Genomic DNA, 22780 nt, shown 5'->3' with positions numbered 1-22780 from the left:
TAAAAATATTATTGCATTAATGAATCCAAGTTTTTATTGATCTTCAAAACTATTTTTTAATCCAATTAAATTGCAGATTTTACAATATTAATTTAGCTTTAGCAATAATTTTACATTTTATATTTTTAATTATAATTTTATATTTTTAAAAATAAAATGTAAATTATAATTATAAATAAGATAAAATAAAAATAAAATAATACACCAACAGCCACAAATTTAATTTCACTTTAGTGCCTTTTAATTTAATGTCTTTTTTAAAAGATAAAAGATATAGAAAAAGAATAGGCAAGAAAAATATTAACTAAATATTGAAAAATAATTAATAATAATTTTCTATTTCTACATAAAAAAGAGAGATCGAAAAAGAAAAAAGAGATATTAAAGAGAGATATATTTTTTTTAAATCTTATGTTTTTTGCATCAATTTTCTATTCTAAATTAACTTGAAATTAATTGTTTGTCAATTTATTATTCAATGACTACACGAGCTTTGTTCTTTATTTGATGATATCGCTCTCGAGATAGCGCCACATACTTCTATACTTAACGTTATCAAATATACGTTATTTAACCTGATAAACATCAAGTATATTAAACAATTTTTATTACAATCAATATTTATATTTAGTAAATAATTTATAAAAGCACCAAATAAGAAAATTTGTTTTACACACATTTGGTGTCTTTATTATATAAAATTTATTTTAAAAATTATTAACAGTAATAATAAAAGTATTGAATTAAAAAGTTCAATTTTAAATAAATGTTTAAAGTTAAAAAATGTTAGAAAAAGAATGTGTGTGTGTATATAAAATATTAATAGATGATTTATTTTTCATGACGTTGATTTTTATCGTTTATGTACGCTACGAGTAAAATAATATGTAGCACAAAATATATAATTATACAATTATTTGTAAAATATATAATTTTTGTATTATCAAATAAAAATATCTAAAAAAAAGTCGCACGTTGCATGACCCAGATATGGTTATCGATGTAATAATGGATGTTTAATCATCTTGTGTTAGGTTGATGCCTAAATCAATTTATTCCGGCAATTTATGCCAATTCATTTTATGCAATTTAAAACCCGTAAGAATCGTAAAATGTCCTTTATATCTTTTATAAATAAAATTCATATATTCGTTGAATTATGATATATATATATATATATATATATATATATATATATCATAATTCAACGAATATATGAATTTTATTTATGATATATATATATATATATATATATATATATATCATAATTCACGAATAAATAAATTTTATTTATAAAAGACATAAAATATACATACATATTATTTCTTATATGTATGTCCAAATATATTAACATTATTTGATATTAATACATCCTATTTTAATATAATAAATATTTTGAGCTGTTAAATAAATCTAAAAAAAAAAAACAAAAATGTATTAATATTTATTTACAAAAAAAGATTAGTTATTTTAAACAATTTTTAAAAATCGTTACATTTTGAATATTACCATTTTATTTGTATGCAGGCAAGCTATTTTCCAAACGTAAATAAACAATTCTTATTAATGTTATTATTTATTAAACAATGCTAAAAAGATTTCATATCATATAAAATAATATAAATAATCACAATATAAAAAATAATATAAAAAAATATATTTATTATTAACACAAATTTATTTGAATGAGCAAACTTGATTAATATTTTATTTAAGAAATTTAACTCATTAGTTGTTTATGTGACAAGAATGAATGAGATATAAAGTTAAAAAATAATATGAACATCGTTACAATATTGACATCGTTTGAAATATTGCGCACTTATGTCTAAAGTTTCTTTTAATTAATTGTCTGGACTTATTTATCTTGCTTATATGGACTTTGTGCTATAGAATACTTATTTTAAATAAAAAATTAAAAAAAAACGATATTTCCGTATGTGTTGTGAAGATAAAGATATTCTTTAAAATGACTGTTACAAATATTTTTTCAGTTCACTATCAGATGGAAATGTAAATTTCAAACGCTGGAAAAGAATCACAGTACAAAGAACGAAATAAAATATCGCGGTTCTAAAACGACGCCTGAAAGCAACTTATGACTATCGCGATGCATAACGTTGTCTTCTTTCGTCCTCGCTTAACCAACTTAATAAGCTAATGATGCATCGAATAATGTGTCTGTTGAATCTACTTTGATTCCTCATGCCGAATACGGCGTCGAAGACGAGATTTGTTTGCCATTTTTCGTACCGTAGAAGCGCATCTGACTGCGTTCAACATTTTCCACTACTCGATGAAGTTATTATTTTATTCCGTTCTCTCGTTTTTTTTTTTTTTTTAAGAAATGTAATATTCAGAGTCAATTCGGGGAACAATATATAGAACTAGTCAAGGAATGCGAGATGTACTCTTTGCATTCTGTTGTTGCCTTTATTTAATCTCTTGGCGCCTATTTTAATTCTCTCTTCGCTTATTTATCTTATTTTATCTTTATATATCGTCGCGAAATAAGTGCGCAGCAAAATGTCAGATGTTATTCTCAGAGCGATTTCGCAAAAATTATCTTCTTTATGTCTCGTTACTGTCTCGTTATTCTAGTTGCATAATTATCTCATCGTAATTACTAGTAAGCAGATAAGAAGCAGCTTCTGTTAGTACCCCGTCAATTCCGCGCGTGTCCCAGGTTTCGATTCGTGTCGCATGTGTTTCGCATACCTGAAGAATGTTCAGGCAATAATAAAGTCTCGCCTCGCATATAAATAAAACGCATAATAAATGCGCGCACACGCTCGCACATAATAAATGTGCGAAGAAGCTGCTTTCGCGAAATAAGACATCGCGAGTCAGATTTCATTTATTTGTATAGAAGCCATTCGCGAACGGAAGGTAAACAAGTCAATTTACCAAACTACGCAGCGCGTTTATCGCTGTTCCTTTTTGCTAATTACACGCGTTAATAACGCGCGCGCCGTTATCGAATACCAATGAGCCGTCTATAGTCATAAATCGTTGTCGTTCGGAAAATCGTTCAGCTTGCACGTATAAATATCCGCGCGTTGTTTACATAGCGTTATATAAGCGAGTGCTCGATCGATCAGCGATAACACATATGCACGCATAAATTTGCTACTAATAACGGAACGTTATTAAGTGCGTATCAAAGAAAAGAGCTAAGAGACTCTAACATCTTTTATGAAACTGATGATACTCATTAATCATTGATAGATGTTTAAAAGTAAAAAATTGAAACTACGCACGAAATGCGTGTGAATATAAATATTTGAAAAAACGTTATAATATTTGTAGGAAAATATTTATATTTGAAGTCAATTTTATTAGTTGTTTCATATTAAATATAAATAAATTAATATTAATTATTAATTATAATATTAATTAATTTTTATTAATAATAATATTATTTTATTATTAATCTTATATTAATATAATATTAATATTATTTTAGTATTAATATTATATTAATTTTTATTATTATTAATAATAATTATAATGTTAATTACTTTTTGTAAAGATAAAAAATAATCTCTTCCCGGTGATCTTTTCGAAATGTCATTTTTATTGTCTCAAGGTAAACTTCGCGATATAATTCTGTTATAATGATAGAATACGCGTTATCGCCAGGTATCGTAATGTACATATACATAATGCGCGACGAGCGCATATGGCTTTGAATTACTTATCAATGAGCTACGTGTTTGTTTTCCTCAGTCGAAGTCAACGTATTAATGTTGCGTATAAGACGCTGTTTTCAGTGTCGCAATTTTAGTTGCTAACAGTCAACCGAGGGAATTTCATGTGGCTGGTCAGGCAGAGTTTCGGGAGAGAAGCGACTGCTGCGTGGGTGGACGCACCGTTCCATTTGATTGCCTCGATTGCAAACGTGTTTTTGTCGCTGCTTATTGGTACGTGCACAAGTAAGACACGCAATTGCCATTATACACGTATTCGAGTAATTTCGCGTATTAGTGCCCCTCGTCTCCGCTGTTACATAAGTATATATACCACGTATGTGTCGCTGATGGACAGGTCGCGCCGGTTAATTGATCGGTTAACCAATTAATACAACGGACAATTACGTGTCTTATTCACGGTTATCGCGATAATCGTTTATATCCTAGTTAATAGAACACGCAGTAAACATATGAGCGTTTTATTCAGTAAATATTAAGATTCTTATATTTGTTTCAGAAGAAATATGAATTTTGTGACGAAATTTTGCGCAAATTTTACAAAAACAGTTTCAAAATTTTCCATGTCTGAAAAATAATTAGAAAAAAGAGAAAACTTATCATAAGTTTTTCTTAAAACGATATAAAGTCGCATTTTATTTATTTATTGTGCTATTTAAAATGGATGACACACACATATTGAAATGATTTAAATCATAATTCATAATCGGAATATATTTGTGAACTAAAGCAACGATATTGTATAATTTAAAAAAATAAAATATATAATTATGTATCAATAATTAATAATAAAAAATTATATATTTTACACAATTTAATTTTATATCAGAAATAATGTATCTGTAAACGAGATCGATGACAGCGAAAAAAAAATATTAATTAATTTACATAGAACATTTAAACGAGAGAAATTTGACTTAAAATCATCTTAGACATCTCGAAATAAACATTGCTTGGAAATGCAGTAATGCGGCAACTGATTTCACTGCGGCGGCTAAAGATATGGATAAATTTCTACGATGCGGCCGTTGATTCGCCTTGACAGCTTGATGGTCGTTCGGTACGATTCGCTTTTTATTCAAGCATGATTTAAAGTGCTTCAAGGATGATGCACGCGACATTTACAATCACAATTACGGTTGATCTCGTTCGCATCGTGGCAATAAACATGTCGATCGGACGAGTCGCGAGTTCTAACACACGACGTGCTTACGCATCTCCGTTAAATTATCAAAACCCCATAAAATAAATCCTTTATCGTCACGCAATTACATTCGCGCGAGTGCGACTGCTGTAACAATTAACAGCGACAGTGGGAAGAGAGGGGGAGGGATAAAACACAGTGGAACGTAACACACAACCCCCAACCTCGTCGCACGCTACAGTGCGGCGGCAGGGTGGATTGATTTTTCGCCCCCTGACGTCACAACGAATCCAGCATGCGCGTGATGGTTAAACACGGTGCCGATATCGGTACCGGTACATATTCTTTTGTATTGTATCTCCTGTATCAAATGAAGGGAAAGAGGGGAATATAAAATTCTTACGGCTCATCATTTGATGGGAATAAATAAATTTCATCATCCATTAGTTGCAAATTATTATTTTTATCGTCAAGGAAAAATTTTTATAAGGCAGAGGAGAATTATATTACGATACATTAAACAATTATTATCACAATATTATCTCTAAGTGAACTAATTACTATATTTTAGCAGAGTAATATATATATAAAATAAAGTTTAGAATGTGTATATTTTTATGTTCTGGCATTATAATCATCGTAATTATTGTAAAAAAATGTATGTCACTCAATTAAGATTATATTACGTAATTTTTCGAAATTGTAGATTAATGTATAGATTAAATTAATATTGAACTATTATAACTGTGAGCGCGTTTTATCTAAATTTTCTAACATTAATATTAACTTGAGAAAATGAAATTGAATGAGAATAAGTCAACTTATCGTTCTATTCGAGCTTGATGAAGTTGTTCGAAGAATCATTCAGTAAATTCCATTGAAGATAATCAAACCTTTTAAGTGTGGCTAACACCTATTGGTACTGACAAGTAATAGATATAGAATGATTATAGCTAACGGGAGAAGGGGAGGGTGGGATCTGACGCACGTAAAATAGATAGCGCATGAATAGTGTTCCAATAAGATTGCACGAACGCGCTCATAAGCAAGCTTCTTTCACAAAGAAGAAATAGAATAATAAGTCTGCCATTATCATCACGCGGGATCATGACAATCTAAATCGAGCATCCAATTATTGTGCCATTTTCTAAATGAAGCATTATCAAATCGCTATCTACATTTAATAAAATCCATTAACTCAACAAATTGATATTGTGCTCTATTTTTTCACTTTTATTTTAATCTATCTCAAGGCATCTTTATAAAAATTAGATGATTATTTATTATTCTACGAGATAAAGGAGAGCAATAATTTCTTCTATTATTATATATATGAAATTTTTATCAACATAATATTTTATTGGCACAATAAGAAGAAATTCTACTTCAATCAGAGAGATAACTTGTGTAGGAAAATTGCTCACAAAGCAGTCTCTTGCAATTACAAATCGTGAAATTTCGCTCAAAAGGAGAATCGAGTTAAGCCGAGGGAAATTTCAAGCGCGTCATCGAAAAATGAAATTTTAGTATCTTTCTCAAGACGATACTTCCCCAAGGGAGAGGGGGGGGAGGAGAAGTCGGCGTGCAACGTATCGCTGCATCCCGAGAGACGTCAGCGCGGTCGAAGGGATGAGCAGGTCGCGAAGGGCAGGACGAGCGCGCAGGACGTTTATAAAATAACAGCAAGATCGCGTCAGTCGACGGGGAAGGAGAAGACGAAGGGGGAGTCGGCAGGGTGGTTACATGATTCGGGAGGAGGGTCGGGGTCACGGCGGGTTCATTCAGCGATGTGCAGTTGGCCGGGTGCTGTCGGGTCTATCTTGTCAACCGAACCGCCGCGGTTCTCTCTCCCTCCTTCATCTTCCCCTTCGCTTTGTTCCCTCTCTGTTCCCTCTCTGGTGCGGCGGAACCGTTCTCCCTACCCTATCCCTACCCTACCTTAACTCGTACATTCTCATCGTGCGCATCGTCGCCGACGCGCCCGTCGACGACCGAGGCAGCACCGAGCGGACAATCGTCGACGACGACGTCGGCGACGACGACTATCGACCTTTCTCCTTTCTCCCCTGCAATCAGTATCGTATCGGTCAGAGGGAGGTAACGGTGCTGTGATAACGTCGTCAACTCTTCGTACGCTATTTCGCGTGCACAGGACACGTGCATCGTCGATATGGCGATAGCTCAACGTCCTCTTGGTGCCTCCTCACCTGGTGACTGAGCCTTGACGGCAGCGGCGGTTTCGATCGACTGGCAGCGGCGGCTCTCGTAAGCGGAGGTGGGTCAACTCGCGAAGCGACCGCCAGTCGTTGACAGGTGGTGCGCAGTTCTGCTCCAAACACGCGAGCGAGCGATTCTACGATGCATACGGTGTCTCTTCGCTAACGGGGCGACTCGGTCCGCTAATCGACGCCCTCGTGAGTTATCCGTTCGAGGGCGAGAGGAGAAACGGATACGCGAAGGGAAAGGGAGAGGGTGGGAGCTGTGCAGGGGGTGGTGGGAGGCATTCGTCGCGAGTAGAGGAACGGAACAGATCGGAACTCTTATCTCTCTTCTCTTTCTCTCTCTCTCTCTCTCTCTCTCTCTCTCTCTCTCTCTCTCTCTCTCTTTCGTTGCGATCTCATAAAGACGTACCGATTCTCGACACGTGCCAAAGAACTGTCCCGAGCGAAAAGAATAGACGTTCGTCGCGAGTGATCGTCGAGATCCGTCTCGGGAATCGGCGAATTTTCCGATCGAAATAATCGGAGCAAAATCGGAGAGCGTCTCGGTCTGAGGAACGTGCATAGGGCGCATCCTCCCCTTCCTCGCCTCGGATGGAGTGCCCCTCCTCGCGCGCCCGCCCTGTCAGGACGTCAGCTGGAACTTGCGTGGAACGTCCTGGTTGCCGCCGCTGCAGTTTCTAGTCCGACAGACGGCAGCGGCTGAGGAAGACGGGAGGAAAGGAGATCGTTAGACCTCTGCGATTGATCGTGTCATCTTCGTGGAGAAAATTCTACGAGTAAAGGGAGACACCCGAGATATCGAGAGAATACGCCCCGTCGAGTCAACGCGCGTCGACTGTGCGAATCCCATCCCATCTCTCTCTCTCGACTCTACACACGGAGTCGATTGTATGCATATGTATACAAATGTACATACATATATCTAGCTCCACTCGCGCGAGAACGTGCCATCTCGCCAAACTCGTCGCGTGTACTCGCGTAGCATGCGTCAGCCGGAGTGAGCGAACCGGCGTGCAGCTGTCATCGGGGCAAAGGAGAGAGAGAAAGAGGGAACGTGGATCGCCACGAGTGCGTCTTGGAGAGCGGTGCGAGTCTCCTCGGTGCCGGAGAATTGTCGCGGGTGTGTGCACGTCGTGGGAGGAAGAATCACGTCGGTGAAGGGGAGGGCGCATGATATAAATTGATCACACGAGTAAGTCCCTCCGTCAGAACGAACGACAGCCAGCCTGTCGACTTGTTTCCAACGCTTGACTTAAGCTTGTTGAGTCTCGAGGCAGACAAATTTCTCGTTTTTCCACGAGAAAGTCTCCCTTAAGGGATACTATCTCGGAGGAAAGCGTCAAACGCTGCCTTCAGCAATCTGGTCTCGATCGAAGCGTGGTTGCGCTCGATGTCGATGCGTTCTGGATGTTTCATCGCGTGCTGGCCGTCGACTATTATTCCATCTATTTATCTCTCTGGTTTTACTCCTCTCTGCATCTCCTTCTGTCTCTTTCTCCCCTTTGTCCATCTCTCCATCCGTCTCGCTTTTAACTTATATAAGAGAGCAGTGTCTGCAGAGCTAGTGCGAGCTTCCCCGCCGATGCAGAGGCGAGCCTCGAAATCGCGGTACCCCGTTCTTGCGAATATTAATGTTGCTGCACGGCTGGCATTAATATTAGTTCATCCATATGCATATGTATTTTCTTTCGCACGTGTCACGTACACAACATTATCGTCACGTCATGTGTACCATTCGATAGAATGAATCAGCGAGCCAAGCATATATTTTGTCCTCGTGTTACAGCAATTTTCTTTTTTCTGCCTCATCGCTTGAAGGATTCCTTCGAATAAGGCGCAAATGAGCTCGCGAATACGTAGAGATTTAACGACAATTAGCCGTTCGCCTCGAATGAAGATCGCAACTGGATCGTCGACCCACGTCGCGGCACAGTTAAAAATTGATTTATGTCCTCCCTCTAACATTGCGGTATATCGCGATCGTTTGCCTTAACGACCGCGTCGATTGTTGCGTGTATCGTGATTTAAGCGGCGCGTGCCTATACTATCTGACTATCGCCTGCGTCACGTTTCATCATCGAGTAATATTGGAGCAAAGACGCGGATAAAGACGACGGAAGCGTGATACGTCGACAGAGAGGGAAAGAGGAGAGAATGCTCCGAAATTGACAGGTACACGTGACGCAATGGTTTCCGCGAGGCGACACCAAGTCGAGTCCGATTTCGTTCGCAGCGAGGCCTGTAATCGTAGTTCGCAGTTCCGCGATTAGCCGCTGAAAGAGGTCGGCAATAAGAAGCACCGTTTACTTAATTAATGCGGCCGACGCGAGCGGCCGTTGCGCGGCTCGTTGACCCCGCGCGTGCAATTCTCTTGGACTTGGACCGTCCTTCGGATTGATTTACGCCGCTCGACGTGGCTCGGCGCGGCTCGGCTCGGCTCGATGACGAAAAAGGCGGACAACGAGGATGGAAGAAAGCGGTCGGCGGGTATAGTGCGCCGACCCGGGTCGCCTATTCGACTTTTTCCACTGACGGCGACGGCGGTGGCGGCGACGATGGTGGTCCTCTTCTGCTACGGTTTCGCGGCTGACCTCCCCGTGACCCGTTCTGCAATGCGTCAGCTGTTCTACGCGCCGCAATGCACGCTCTTCTACCGCCGCCACCGCCGCCGCCACCGCTGGCATGTATCTACAGTCCGCTCTCGCACGTTCTACATCCGTTCTCTCAGAGCTTCTCTCTCGTGCCGGATACATTGGACGTCATTCGCGAAATGTATTTTCTAGAGATATTTTTGCGGAGGCAACCGCGTTCGATTATTCCTCACGAGAAAATGGCCACTGACAGCTATCGAAATTTGACATGTGTCAAATGTCAAGTATAAGCATTAATAATAAATACGCAGAAAAAAATGGCATTCTTGTTTTGAAAATATATTTAGTTTTAACATGGAAATCTTGAAATGAGATTATATTGTGTTAATTAAAGAAAAATATAATTGCTTGAATAATTGCTTACTTGAATGAAGCCATTTTACATAGTTCAATCAAGAAAAATATATTCTTATGATTTAAGATTTAATTTTCTTGAATGGAAAAGAAATAATGTTAGATAGGAAATAACATTTTTAAATCAAAGATTATAATTTTCTTAAAGTAGAATTAAATAATTATATATTCTTGAGATGACAATTACAATATTAAAATAAGACTATAATATTGTTGAAATTATTAAGTTTAAAATTATTAAATTCTTTTAAGAAGATTATAAATTATTGCGTATATACGAAACAATGAACGCGTTAGTTTAAGTATATAAGTTTTGATTTGACACTTATTTTTTTCTGTGTATGCTCCTGGACAAAATTAACGCATAATTTTTTTTCACTTTTTTTAAAATGCTGATATTTAAGTTTTAATGAAAAATTTTAAAGAAAAAGTAAAAAGCAATTATGCGTTAATTTTGTCCAGGAGTATAGAAGATTATTCTACATTAAGAACATTAGAGATATTTAAAATTACGAAGGTGCGAAATTTGCCTGTGATTTAGTATCGCCAAAGTTGTTAGGGTTTGACTATTTCAAGCGGGCTAATAATCGTTTTTGCTATATACATCGATGACGTCAGAGCGATATTTCTCTGACTAAATATGCTCTCGTGAAAGCACACAGACCGGAGAAACGGAAACTAAAATCAATTTAAAACTTGGACATAGAGACTGTTTGCTGCATCATCGATTAAAGTATCACTATCCGCGAAAACAGGGGAATTACATTGAGTAATTAGCTACATAGTACACATATACACAGTATATACATGTCATACTATATTCATTTCCGTTTCACAATAAAAGACACGAGTAGATAGACCGAGTAGATATTGCGAAATCTATCTTCCCAATTCTATTTTAAATCATTTTACATTCCGCATAGTTTCGTAAGAACGAAAAATTTTATATTAGATTTTCTCGCTTCTGACGTCATTGATGCATATAGTTCCATCGTATCACTGGTAGCGCAATAGTAATTTCCGCATGGAAAACAATCGACTTTATTTCGCTTGTTGAAATCTTACGTAATAGCAGAAAACTTATACGATTTTATCGATGAGATTTCTGAAAATAACTTTGATTTATCAATTAACTGTAAAAAGAGGAAATATTTATTCGATTATCGCATATCTTTTAAATATGTTGTTGGTTGCTTTTCCCTGCCAAGTGGGATGAATATTTTTTTAAGCACCAATAAATTGCGAGTGAGATATTGAGTGCTATTATCAAATTCGTAACACTATTGATTTCGATAACAGAGACATATCCGGGCGCAATGTATCGGAAATTGGGAAATAAGTCTTATTACGATTTATATTTCCAAAGTCATAAGAGGGGAAATATGTGACTTATTATGATTTAAAATTATTTAATTTTTATTGTATAAAGCTTAGCTTGTAAATGTCATCATTTTTATCACATTTTTAATTGTGGTTCAAACAAATCATTTCTCTTTTGCTTCAATTTTTTCGTTTCAAACAAAACTATTTTATTGCTTCACGGTTGCGACCACTGCTTTGGATACGGTTGCCACAACGTGTTATAATAATTCGTTTTATGCCCTTTTTACATGCATCACGCGTATTTTGTGGTGCGTAACATAGCACAAAGTGCAAAAACAACTTAATGTCAAACTCAAGAAAATCGATGGGCCTTGTGCTAAAAGTTAATGACGACTTCTGACTTAAACCAGCGTTGCATTACTCTATTTTGCGCAATAATATTTTGCTGCACTATATGTTTGATTCATGGCGTGTGATAGGGCTTAGAATACATATTCACGTACGGATTATTTTACGTTTGCAAACATAATAAAAAGATTTGAGCTATTAACAAGACACGCGTTGGAAACCAAAGTTTTATAAGATTTTAGAACCTATTTATCCAAATTCTTTCATCGAAATGAGATTTTAATAATATTAAAAAATTATAGAAATTTTAGTTTGACGATTAACTATTGACAACTCATGAAATATCGAAAGGACAAAGCTATCTATTTGTATCTGATGATGATTGCTACGCAATATGAACATCTTGGATTTTCGCTAGCAATTTGGATCGGAATAGAACTACCATAACGGATTACATGAAATTACAATGAAATTACATGTAATAGATGGAGGAAATTTTATTTCCTCTAAACGAGGACAAGGAAATCTAAAATATCTAATTGATTGTGCAATTGTCATCTATTTGCTGATCTATCGTTACAACACACGATAAACACTCGATAAGAGACATGATTACATTTACAGATTATACGATAACTAAAAATACGAGGTCAGATTGTGACACGCGAAGAGCCAGATTGCTACTAATTAGCCTGCAACCTTTTCGCAATCGATAATTTTACATATAAAACTCTTATCGACGTAATCTCGCGGAGCAACCCAATCTACATGTTTTATTTTCGATGCATTTTTGATCGAAATGTAAAAATGTGTAATCGATTTGTTCAATGAATGGACAGACTTGCCACAAATTCTATTTCATGGAAGTAGGTCTCGTCCAAAGACACTTCCCGGAAAACGTCAGCGAAACAAGTCGACTATTGAGCGACGGAGCTTTCGATTTTCGCATCGTATGACACACAACACACTCAGCGAATATTGCGTTTTGCATATCTCGAGTGGCTGTCACCTAGCATTATCGACATGTTTCCTCTGGACGGGCAACATTATCGTAACAAGCGGATATTATAACATTATACCCGTCGCATGTTACCTTGGGATGCGTTCAACGTGAAAGTCGCGGGAAACTAATTCAATTTTTCTCACTACATAGCTCTTGCTCACCTCGCTTGATAAGATTAAATCTGCAGTTATGTTGATCAAAGTGAAAAAATTATAGATTGTCAAAGGATAGCAAATAACATCAGGTTTCAATTATTTATAATAAAGCCTAGATTATAAATCTACCCTGTAGCTTTGTCTTCAATTGTCATTTACAGTTTAAAAAAATAGCTTTATTGACTTTGAAAATTTTTATAGATTATACAAACTTGAATTTTTTGAAGAAATAGATTTTGATTTTGACAGACTGCAAGAATTCCAATTAAAACAATTATATTATATTTTCTAAATTCATGTTTAAGAGAAAATCAAGATATGTATTATAATTAAGGTGATATCTAATTATGAATTGATAGATTTACATTATTAAAGAATACAGAGAATTGAATAGCTCAATAATCAAATATTCTTTACGACATCGGAGAACTCGGGGAAGAATTAATATTAAACCCAGATATGATTATACCTAACGTTAATGAATATTTAAGTAGTAAACGTACATATATCTTTATACGAAGAGCTTTAGGACTTGTTAAATATATTTTGACTCATTAAGATGTACATATGTAACAATGGCCGGATAATATGTTTTGTTCAGAAACTAAAGCTACAAAGTAAACGAAAAGTTGAATGGAAATTCAGAGAAAAAGATTCAGTGAGCAGCAATGATTTTGAGAATGAATCAGCTGGAACAATGCTATAGATCTATATATGCGTTCAGGGCTAAAGCAATATGAAAGTTGAGGTTGCGAAGCTTCTACTAGCTCTAAATATAGCAAATACTTTTGTAGGGTCAAATCAATAGACATATGCTGTGCATATAATTGTTTAAACGTTTCATAAATTATGATCTTTCTCAGATTATCTAAAATATACCTATTACAGCCACCTGCTTTTTTCGCGAATACGTGTAATCATGTAATTTGTCAAGTTAATGTTCTAAATTTGACGTGATGTGGCCACAATCATAAATTATTTTTGGCACGAATATGATTCTCCTCGCGCTTTCTCTATCTTCGATCGTCTCGTGATATATATGATCGAGGAGGTCAAGTTCGAAGGAAAGACTTTCGATTACGACTTACACGTCGAATATTAATAATACACTTACATGATTATTTCACGCAATCAATCTAATCTATATTCTATTCATAGATTACTTATTGCACGATTTAATGCAAACAATCTAAATTTGTCTTCAAAAAGTCAAACAGGCCTTGTACTTAGTGACTATAAATCGCTAAATAATTCAGGTATAACAGATGGAACATAAAGTACTTAATGTTCACTCGTCTACTTAAGGCATAACATTATGCAACAAAGAACTATGAAAAGCAACGTAACATATACTCCGGTTTGTAAGTCCATTTACAATTTTTACTGTCGTAATTTACTTTTGAAAAATGAGTGTCGTTACGTTAGAAGACACATTGAAACATTGATTGTGGGAGTCATTCTCGAAAGTAACATGGGAAAAGCTGTGACTGACTTACTGACAAATCATATCTATATCAGTTTCAGTGCATATCTTATCTGCGGCAAAGTCGGGGACACCGTGTTGCAGTCCGGTTGTCGGATGTGGTGCACGCAATCGGCGGCTACGGATACGACAGCGGTAGCGTCATCTGCGCCGGAGACAGCGGTCCGGAACTCGAGCGATCTGGCAGGTGAAAAGGTATATTGCATGAGAAGGGGAGATTGCCGGTGATGGACAATGAGCAACCGCACCAGGAACTGGTCAAGTGCGTGGTCGTGGGTGACACGGCAGTCGGAAAGACCAGATTGATCTGCGCCAGGGCCTGCAACAAGCACGTGTCGTTGTCGCAGCTCCTGACAACTCACGTGCCCACGGTCTGGGCTATCGACCAGTATCGGATTTACAAGGATGTGAGTTTGCGAGAAAAACCACGTAACATATAAATTATAAATATAAATTATATATTAGAAAAAACAATTTGCCTATATTTTAGATTAAATATTATTGTAAAATATAATATTAAAATATCAGATAAAATAATTTTAAAAATATCTACTACTGAATTGAAAATTAATTATTAAAATGATTAAATATGAAAAAAATTCAGAAACTTCACTAAGGCAAGAATTTATATTAAATTATGTAATTACAGATATATCTGTTATTAATTTTCTTAGAGATATGCAGTGATATGAATAAAATATGATGTATAATATGATACGCGCCAGGTGTTGGAGCGATCTTGGGAGGTAGTAGACAATGTAAACGTGTCGCTACGTCTTTGGGACACATTTGGCGATCACGAGAAGGATCGACGTTTCGCATACGGCAGGTAAAATCATCGTCGAGCGTAATTTCAGCGCGAATCGATATTAATCGAAGAACCTTGCCAGGTCTGACGTCGTGTTACTATGTTTCTCCATAACCAACCCCGTTTCCTTGCGAAACTGCAAGGTGATGTGGTATCCCGAGATAAGAAGATTCTGCCCGCAAACTCCGGTCTTATTGGTCGGATGCAAAAACGATTTGCGGTACATGTACCGGGACGAGACTTATCTCAGCTACTTCCGCGATCGCAGTCCTTTTGTAAGGTAAATTATTTCTTTCAAGAAGTTTTAGAGAAGAGAGAAATTAGAAAATTAGAGAAAAATTTAAAGAGTATACAATAAAAGTTTTTTAAAGAATTAAAAAAATTTTACACACATTCCTTCAACATTAAAAAATTTGTTAATTTTTATTTTTTTCAAAAATTTTTTAAAATTAAATTTTTTAAATTTCTATTTCTCTCTGTTTTAAATATTACAAATTACAAAATTTAATGTTTCGATATATAAGATTTTTTAAGTTTAATAATTTAATTTTAAAAAGTAAATTCTTCGATATAAAAAATTGATTACTCTATAAAATATATAAAAAGCAATTTTTTAGAAACCCAATCCAAACACATGTACCACTTAATTATTCTAATCGATTAGTCGCTTTTTTTGGCTACAAAACAAAACTCCCGTGTTCAAAGTCGATTTTTTAATCTCGTGTAAAACTCATTCAATCGCATCGGTGCTCCTTCAAAGACGGGTTTACTGAATTGTACCAAAGTATTGATCTCAGCGAGTTCTCTTCGTAAACTTTCTCGAAATCTTTTACTGGCAAAAATATTCATTACGATCAGCTTATGCGACATATGAAATTTATCGTGGAATATGAAATTTATGATGGCACTGTGGTCGATTGTGAAAAGCTTAAAATTCCCGATAAGTCGTCGTGTAATCGGGTCGAGCCAAAATTAACCAAACCTTGACATACGGCGATTACTCCCTTGGGAGAAAGACTAAAAGTTCTCGTGACTTTTAATAAATCTTCCTCTTGTATACATTATCGGAATAATTCTACATTTTGATGATATCGATAATCATCGTTTTTGTATTATATTGCGAAATATATTAGGATTATGATCCCAAATTAATTTAAACAAATGTTAATTATTCACAGGGCTACAAGAAAAAGCGATCTAGTGATGCCAGATCAGGCACGGGCGGTAGCGCGAGAACTTGGTGTCTGCTATTACGAGACAAGTGTCTTCACTTATTATGGCGTAAACGAGGTGTTCGAAAATTCGATACGCGCCGCCTTGATCGCACGTCGTCAGCAACGTTTCTGGATGACGAATCTGAAGAGGGTGCAAAGACCTTTATTACAGGTAACGATATATAAATTATAAATTATATATAAATTGAATATCTCTATTTTATAATAAATTTATTTTCAAGAAACGGTAATAGGAAAATTTTTCGCATATTTTCGTAATCTTTAATGTTGTCTCAGGAATAAATATAAAATTAGGGATTGCTCGTTTCGGACATTAAGTTTAATTAATTAATTAATTAATTATTTGTAAGAATTATTCAAATTTTATTTAAAAATTCCTGAAATCGTCCGCTTTTTTTTAAATTTAGTATAGAACATTTTTTTAAGATTCTTGAATGTAACTTTTTAAAATAAGTTTTTTTATTGAATGTCTTCTACTGCTTTTCATTTATTCAAAAGAAAAATGAAGAACCATTTAAGTTTCAAGTGCTACAAACTTTCGTAAAATTTTTCGTAACACATTTTTCTTATTAAAAATTATAATAACAAATATATTCATATATAAATAGATATATATTTATAATATATTTTAAATATATATAATTTACAACCTGGTCAATCGATGAGTCGCCGATTGCTTATAATATAAGAACAAAATTATCAAAGAGAGAGAACTGTTTTTTTTTTAAATTCTTTGTGAATTCAAATAAAATTTCAGAATTACCTGATTTTTTCAGGTATAAAAAAATCCTCGAGAATTCCAAGTTCTTCATCTTTTTCCAGAGAATAAATCTGAATTAACGTTCAAGTCACATTTTATTCATATTAATAATTTTCCTTGACAGGCGCCATTTTGTCCGCCAAAACCAGTACCGCCGGAAGTATGCCTGGCTGCGAGTACCTATGAGGAGAACATGAAGAGCCTGTGGACGAGGCCAGTTCACACAGACGTGACTCTGATAGCTGGCAACTGCACGTTCTTGGCTCATCGGTGCTTGCTCGCCGCAGCGTCGCCGGCGTTTCATCGGTTATTCTCGATGGAACTCTCCCACGAACTGACACCGCGCAGCTCCAGCGAGTCCAGCATGGTATATGCCAGCTCTATCAGGTTCGGAGGTAGTAAACAGGATAACACAATAACACATGTTTCCCTTATTGTCTCGTCAAGGTGAGCACTTTCGGCGAGGCCACTGTCGGTGACTTCAACGACGATACCGAGTGCCTAATTCGTATCGATCAAAGCAAACCCGCAAAGTGAGTTAATCCTTCCTCGTATGTTTGACTCCTGCGTCAGTTAACCCTTTATTTGGCAAGTCGCAACTAACACGTTTACGAAACAGGTTCAATTCTGCGACAGATATTGCAACTAACGCATTAATGCATTAAACGTTGCTTGAGCTTAAGGCTAAGACGAGCTAACTTAGCTTAAGGCTAAGATGATGGAGAAAAGTGCGCATAATTAACAAACGTCATCATCATTGTAAAAATCCTACACACTGACATCATGCTTCAAGGCACTATTGCCAAATAAAGAGTTAAATGCAGCCCCCTTCCCTTAGCCTTTGCACGGTCTTTCAGTGTCGACATATTCCACGTTATAAGTAGCAACGGAACAGAGTTTATGATATTTCTGTAATGAGAAGTTTGTATATCTTTTTTCACGACAAGAGTCGCTCGCACAAATGAATAATATAAATTGCAGAGTTTGGGAGCAACTTAAGCGACGATCGAGTTTTCAAGTACTGCCGACGGTGGATAATCAGAGGAAAACTAACGGCGCGACGAGAGAGCTGAATCATCCTGCCTTCCAAAATATTCGTATATGTCTGGTGAGAATTTTAATCGCGAGAACTTGAGTGAAAAATCATCTTATAATTGAATCATCATGAATATTTTGCAGACTGAAAACGCGAACGGAGTACAACAGCCTATGACTGTGGTTACGCTATCGAAGCTGATCACTCCGCAGGCGATGCAGCAGTGCTTGCAATTCATTTATACGGGCTGCTTGGATAAACGGTATCACGATCTACAAGTACGTTGGATCGGTAGAAATTATCCTAAGAGAAAAAAAAGGTACATTCGAGAATGTGAGAAGAACTCCCTTGTTCATTTTTCGTTAAAAAAAAGACGTGCGCGTATTTTGAGAAAACGGAATTGAGAAGTGTCATTTTCCGGATGTGAAAGCTAAACGGAAAACGTCTATCTATTTCGTAGGCTTACGATAGGTAGAACTCGACCGAGTAATTGCGCAAGTTTTGTCTCTTTATGCTTATATTTTGCTTATGTTTTATATTAATTTTTGGAGAAATATTATTTACATAATTTTGAGTTTCAAGTCGTGAAAAAAATGGCTGTCAATTGCGAGTACTCCTGATATCCATATCGCGTTTGTGATAAGTCACAGTTTGTACATGTATGAGCTTCTCTTAAGAGCGTGTGAGCTAAAATCGCAACTATTGCAGAGTATACAGTAACTAACGCGGCTCTATTCTTTCAGACAGCTCCTATCGGGCTTCTACTGGTTAGTACAAAGCGTTTAAAATTGCGTTTGAAAATTTGACAGTCGCATCAGATACATACGTACACGTTACATGCGCACGCACGCACGCACATAGTGGCCTCATCTAGCTGATCTGTTTCGACTTGAGAAAGATTTGTGAGATCATATATCACATCATACGAGCATGCGCCTTTTTATAAAATTGCGACTCTTCAATTGTGGAAATTAATCTTTCGTTTATGAGCAAAAAATAAAAGATTTCAATAAAACAAAAAATATTACACATAATTACGAAATGATATAAAATAATAAATATCGAGGAGGCCGTCTGTAAAAATTGCTTACGTACCTCAAGAGCATTTGTCTCTTGCGTTTTCTGCAGAAATTTTTATTTGTCTATTAATAATATCGTTGCAATTCTCTCGCATTGATCTTTAATCGCGTTTAACTAACGGGCCATGTTCATCAAGCTTATAGTTCGTGAATCATCGCTATCGTAGTATCGTACTGACCATCGCCCTCGGTATCATCGAGCGGGGAGGATCCTCGAGAAATCGACGTGAGATCAACCTCGGCCGATTTATAGAGGTGCATGGATACGCTTCCGATCGTTATCACAGACATTCTAGAATCATTGCCTAATAGGATAGGTTCCTCTAGCGACCCGAAAGCGAAATTGTATCTTTTTTTTTCTTTTTTTTCTTCTTTCTTTCTTTTCTCGATCATTCCACGTTGATAAGAATCACGGTGGTGCATCGATATGACACGTTCTGATTTTTCTCACCTGCAGGAGATCAGGCAGGCGGCCGAGTTTCTCGAGCTACCGCAGTTACTCATGGTGCTCGGTAGCATACAGACGCGGGAGCAATTTGTCAATAGCGATCTCAATAATCGGTACAAACAAGTGGTCAGGCAACGACTGGAGGACATTTGCCTGGAGCAAGGTTGGTATCGATCGATGAGCAATGTAGCAATTGTCGCTTTCGATATAAATGTACTTAGGTCTCTTCGCCGATGTGATGTTCGAGTTGGACGATGGCAGCGTACCGGCCCACAAAGCGATTCTCACTGCCCGATGCGACGTGATGAAAGCCATGTTCTCTGGCGATTTTCGCGAAAGCAGCGCAAAAGTCGTAAGCACATCCTCTTCGCATAATATAATTCATTAAACCTGGTGCTTTTTAACTGATGAAAGATGTATTATGAATCGGTATAAGGGCTATGAATAATTATAAGGGATATTGCGATCGATAGATAGTCTTTCCTGGAGTACGGGAGTACACATTCCACAAGTTGCTGTGCTATCTTTATACGGATGAAGTGCCGGCAATCTCCTCGGCAAGATGCCTCAACCTATTGGAACTAGCCAACAGACTATGCCTTCAACGATTGGTGAATCTAGTCGAGAGCAGAGTGATCGAGGATCTTGATCGTCTATCGCAGAACGAGGGGAACGACGCCGTTGAAAACTGCCTGAGGTTGCTGGAGCCGTGCAAGGTTGATTTCCTCCACGTGTTCACATTAATTAAGACGCGATAATATACCGATTATCTATATTTAACGCTTCGTTACGACTTTGCAGCTGCATAATGCCGATCAGCTGGCCGACTGGTGCATGAATCATCTCTGCGTTAATTATAATAAGCTATGCAAAATGTCGCCTCGCAGCGTGCGGCTGCTTCATCCCGAAAATCAAGAGTATCTGAATGAGCACCGATGGCCACCGGTTTGGTACGTATCGTGACAATTTTCTAATTTTTCCATCAATTTCATTTTCATTGATATATCATTTTTATTTGATATAGAATTTATTTCATATTATTTTTTTCTTTATGATATATAATATATATTATAAGAGCTCTCGCTTTCATTTAATCCCTGACTTATTGATACTATCGCGATGTGTCCTCGACAGGTACTTGAAGGACTACGATTACTACCAGAAGTGTCTGGCGGAGCAGGATCGCGAGAATAAACCAACCTTGAAACGGAATCGCAACCAGTCCGGCTGCCTGTGTTTCTCGGGCTCGAGTAAGACCAGACGGGAGGGTAATACCGGGAACGGCGGTGGCGGTGGCGGTACGACATCGACGACATCGAACGAGACGCCGGCAGATCGGCCGCTCTTTGACGCCTCTACCGAGTCGGGAGAACAGGCCGTATGACAGGAGCCAAGCGGCCTCAGCCGCTCAGTCAGATTCATCTTGGTCCTACCTGTGCTCATGGTCTTCATATGCACTATTTTTACCATTTTGATACTGCTACAGATTTATACTTAAGCGGACCGCGCAGGACGAAGCTATGCGTAAACGCACGTAAATACATATGGATATAATATATATTACACAGACACACACTCACACACACATACACACACACATACACACACACGTACATACATACGCGATGCATAGATATGTATGAGCAAACACGAGAATACACACATATATACACATATATACGCCAATGATCAGCGATAAAAGCCGATCCAGGGCTAGCTCGAGATGTATTCGATTCTTAGCCTGAGATCGAATTCCAAAAATTCCCCCTATGACGTACGTAATTTCTTTCTCCTCTAACGATGTGCACCCCCATTTTTCGCGCCGTGTATTTTTAAAAGCGCGGCGCCGACGACTCGGATTCTCGCGGATGTCCGTGAATTTTTTCGTATTCGCGGACTTTTGCAGCTCACACTTTTATCTTCCGCAAGCGACAAGTGAGAATAGTATTTTTCGAGGGGAGATTTCCTACTTTCTACACGCGTTGATACTTCTGTGTGTATACATTCAGAGACAAGATTGCGTGGATGCCGAATACAAATAAAGATCTTTCTTCATTTAATCCGTACTTTCTCTTGTTAAAACGACGATTGTTGATACGAATAAACATATCCATAAACAATCGTATGTACAAATATATCCCAACATCTCGAAAAAAAATGGCAATCTATAAGAAATAGAGAGGCAAAACTGAAGTAAAAATGTATTATTTTTTATTATATATAAAAAAATACAATGATAACTCCTTCAACTGCTCTTGTTCAATTTTAGTCAAAAAATTTTAGTTTCAAAGATATTCTTCATGTGAAAAGCATGAAGTCATATCAAGACACTTAATGATATGATGGGTGTGAAGAATAAGAAGAATGGATAAAAAGAAGGACTAGCTGAAGTAGTTATAGGGTTGTTTAGAGTTGTCGAAACATGTGTGTGTTGCATGTGATAAATTTATATATCGCATATGCAGGCTTGTCGATTATAAAAATCAGGAAGTATATAATAGGTTCGAGTGTCCACTCATTGTTGTCCCTGATTGTATGTCGTCAACAGCGGTCTTCATCGATATGCAACGCACTTGCATCGCGCGAATGTCGCCGCCTTCGCCGATGCAACGTCGATTTGATGAAGACCGCGTGTTGCATCGTCGCGATTAGCATCGATCACGGCGTGATTGTCGTCTCGGTATGATTTCTCGGTGCGTTCTCTCGGTGGACTAACGATTATTGCGACAATCATCCGCGATCTGCCGTTTGACAATTGTGCTAATTATTAGGATTTCGCGTCTAATTTCGCAAAAGGAGACGTGGAGCGATGAACGAAAGTCCCGAATACTGAGTGTTGTATACGAAAACGCGAATATAGGAGAGGAAAAGGAAAACGTAACATTGTCGATGTGTTAGACTGAAGAAACGAGCAATAGCTTTAGTTCGTAGCGAAGCTAATAAAGCGCTATCGTGAAATGCAGCGAATCGGTCTGCCAAAGTCAATCACTTTTCTTAATCTGCTGTCAATCAACAGAGAAT

General features: G+C 37.0%; 1 protein-coding gene across 7 annotated transcripts; it reads left to right on the top strand.

The window, feature by feature from the left end:
• The first annotated feature begins 3782 nt into the window (after positions 1-3782).
• On the top strand, positions 3783-22780 carry LOC105256241 (rho-related BTB domain-containing protein 1). 7 transcript variants are annotated; one of them, XM_011265994.3, is made up of 15 exons: positions 3783-3923; positions 14429-14800; positions 15119-15222; positions 15284-15481; positions 16380-16587; positions 17321-17563; positions 17644-17729; positions 18178-18304; positions 18376-18510; positions 18976-18999; positions 19769-19922; positions 19981-20111; positions 20233-20475; positions 20561-20709; positions 20894-21143. In XM_011265994.3, exons 2-15 carry the CDS (start codon positions 14621-14623, stop codon positions 21141-21143), a joined length of 2232 nt encoding a protein of 743 aa, XP_011264296.1. In that variant the 5' UTR covers positions 3783-3923; positions 14429-14620. The 7 variants fall into 7 exon arrangements, with proteins under 7 accessions (XP_011264296.1, XP_011264298.1, XP_025271061.1 ...); XM_011265996.3 differs by having other exon boundaries at positions 3783-3935; XM_011265995.3 differs by lacking the exon at positions 3783-3923 and adding an exon at positions 6853-7129.

Source organism: Camponotus floridanus, unplaced genomic scaffold (genome assembly GCF_003227725.1).
Source record: "Camponotus floridanus strain SB8 unplaced genomic scaffold, Cflo_v7.5 scaffold119, whole genome shotgun sequence".
NCBI classification, from domain to species: domain Eukaryota; kingdom Metazoa; phylum Arthropoda; class Insecta; order Hymenoptera; family Formicidae; genus Camponotus; species Camponotus floridanus.
This window is presented reverse-complemented; position numbering and strand designations above follow the sequence as displayed.

What these genes read in the sequence shown, in the direction of transcription:
- LOC105256241 (XM_025415275.1), top strand. Translation starts at nt 14,621, where the DNA reads ATGGACAATGAGCAACCGCACCAGGAACTGGTCAAGTGCGTGGTCGTG. An exon ending in AGTATCGGATTTACAAGGAT is followed by an intron (nt 14,801 to 15,118) that starts GTGAGTTTGCGA and finishes GATACGCGCCAG; the next exon opens with GTGTTGGAGCGATCTTGGGA. An exon ending in CACCGATGGCCACCGGTTTG is followed by an intron (nt 20,710 to 20,893) that starts GTACGTATCGTG and finishes TGTCCTCGACAG; the next exon opens with GTACTTGAAGGACTACGATT.